Consider the following 1,322-nt stretch of genomic DNA (forward strand, 5'->3'; position numbering starts at 1 on the left):
GAGGCCGCTGTGGAGGGAGCCAAGGGGGGGCTGCAGGACCCCTAAGGACTCGGACCAGGGGCGTAAAGCTCAGGAGAGGTCGTCGGGGGCTCGGGGGTGCTCCTTCCACAAAACGCGCCCGCACCCCGTTTTCCTGCGCTTACGGACTAGTGCGGAGAGCGTAGGAATGTCCGCGTCCGGCGAGGACCGGGCCGGGTCGGGAGGAAGGCTCCGGGGTGGTCCCAGCCGGCTTCCCGGGAGGGAGCAAGGCGGATCTTTCTGGGGGAGGATCCGGTTTGTGCGCCAGCCTCCCGCGCGCTCCCCGCAGGGACGCTCCCCGCGCCGGAGCTGTCGGCCGAACCCGCGATCCTGAGCCCCACGCCGGGCGCGCTGGTGCAGCTGCGGTGCCGGGCACCGCGCGCCGGCGTGCGCTTCGCCCTGGTGCGCAAGGACGCCGGCGGGCGCCAGGTGCAGCGCGTCCTGAGCCCCGCGGGCCCCGAGGCCCAATTCGAGCTGCGCGGCGTCTCGGCGGTGGACTCGGGCAACTACAGCTGCGTCTACGTGGACACGTCGCCGCCCTTCGCGGGCTCCAAGCCTAGCGCGACCCTGGAGCTGCGCGTGGACGGTGAGCTGCGGGCACGGCGGCCCAGAGCCCCCTTCTACCCGGGCGCTTGTCCCGGGATACGACGGGAGGCGCCCGGGGCCTGAGGGGGTGGGGTCGGCCTCCAGGGCCCCGGGGCGCCCCGCCTGGTGGCCTGTCTGCCGCCGCCGTGAGCGCCGGGCAGGTGGGGCGCTTTGGTGGAGATCGTGGAGAGCGGATCCAGTTTTTAGGGTTCAGACTCCTAACCGCTCTGCACTGGCTCCCGTGCGCCACGCGCCTGTCGGTGGTCGTCAGATTAGGATCCCGGCCCTCCTGGAGCCCAGGTGCCTACGCGGAGGGTCCAGGTGTAATTCTCGCCGAGACCCCCCGGCCCTGGGTCTGTGTGCTCCTCGGATTTCAGCGTCCGGGACTCCTGGCCGCACAGGTCCCACCTCTGGGCCGCTGCCCCGGCTGTGCCCTTCGCAGGAACCCCACTCCGCTGGGCGGGTGGCGTTTTCCTCCTGGGCGCTGTGTGCCCGTGATAGGGACCCCTGGGGGGCTCAGACCTCATGGCAGGTCTGGGGGGTGGGCGGGAGGCCCGCCGGCTACAGCTCAGTGCCCAGGGTCGGAGGCGGGGCGAGGAGCCTCACTTGACCTCCCGCCGCTCGCCCAGGGCCTCTGCCCAGGCCGCAGCTCCGGGCCCTGTGGACTGGGGCCTTGACTCCGGGCCGCGATGCCGTCCTGCGCTGCGAGGCCGAGGTGC

At 72.8% G+C, this 1,322-nt stretch overlaps 1 protein-coding gene across 1 annotated transcript in view; it reads left to right on the forward strand.

Moving 5' to 3' along the window:
* The window catches only part of A1BG (alpha-1-B glycoprotein), a 4,754-nt gene that overhangs the window by 2,305 nt on the left and 1,127 nt on the right, over positions 1-1,322 (forward strand). Inside the window, exons 6-7 of the mRNA XM_010858033.1 lie at positions 151-604; positions 1,233-1,321. Coding sequence (XP_010856335.1) covers positions 151-604; positions 1,233-1,321 — 543 coding nt within the window. The remainder of the gene's footprint in view (positions 1-150; positions 605-1,232; position 1,322) is intronic.

Source organism: Bison bison, unplaced genomic scaffold (genome assembly GCF_000754665.1).
Source record: "Bison bison bison isolate TAMUID 2011002044 unplaced genomic scaffold, Bison_UMD1.0 scf7180017864383, whole genome shotgun sequence".
In the NCBI taxonomy this organism is placed as follows: Eukaryota; Metazoa; Chordata; class Mammalia; order Artiodactyla; family Bovidae; genus Bison; species Bison bison.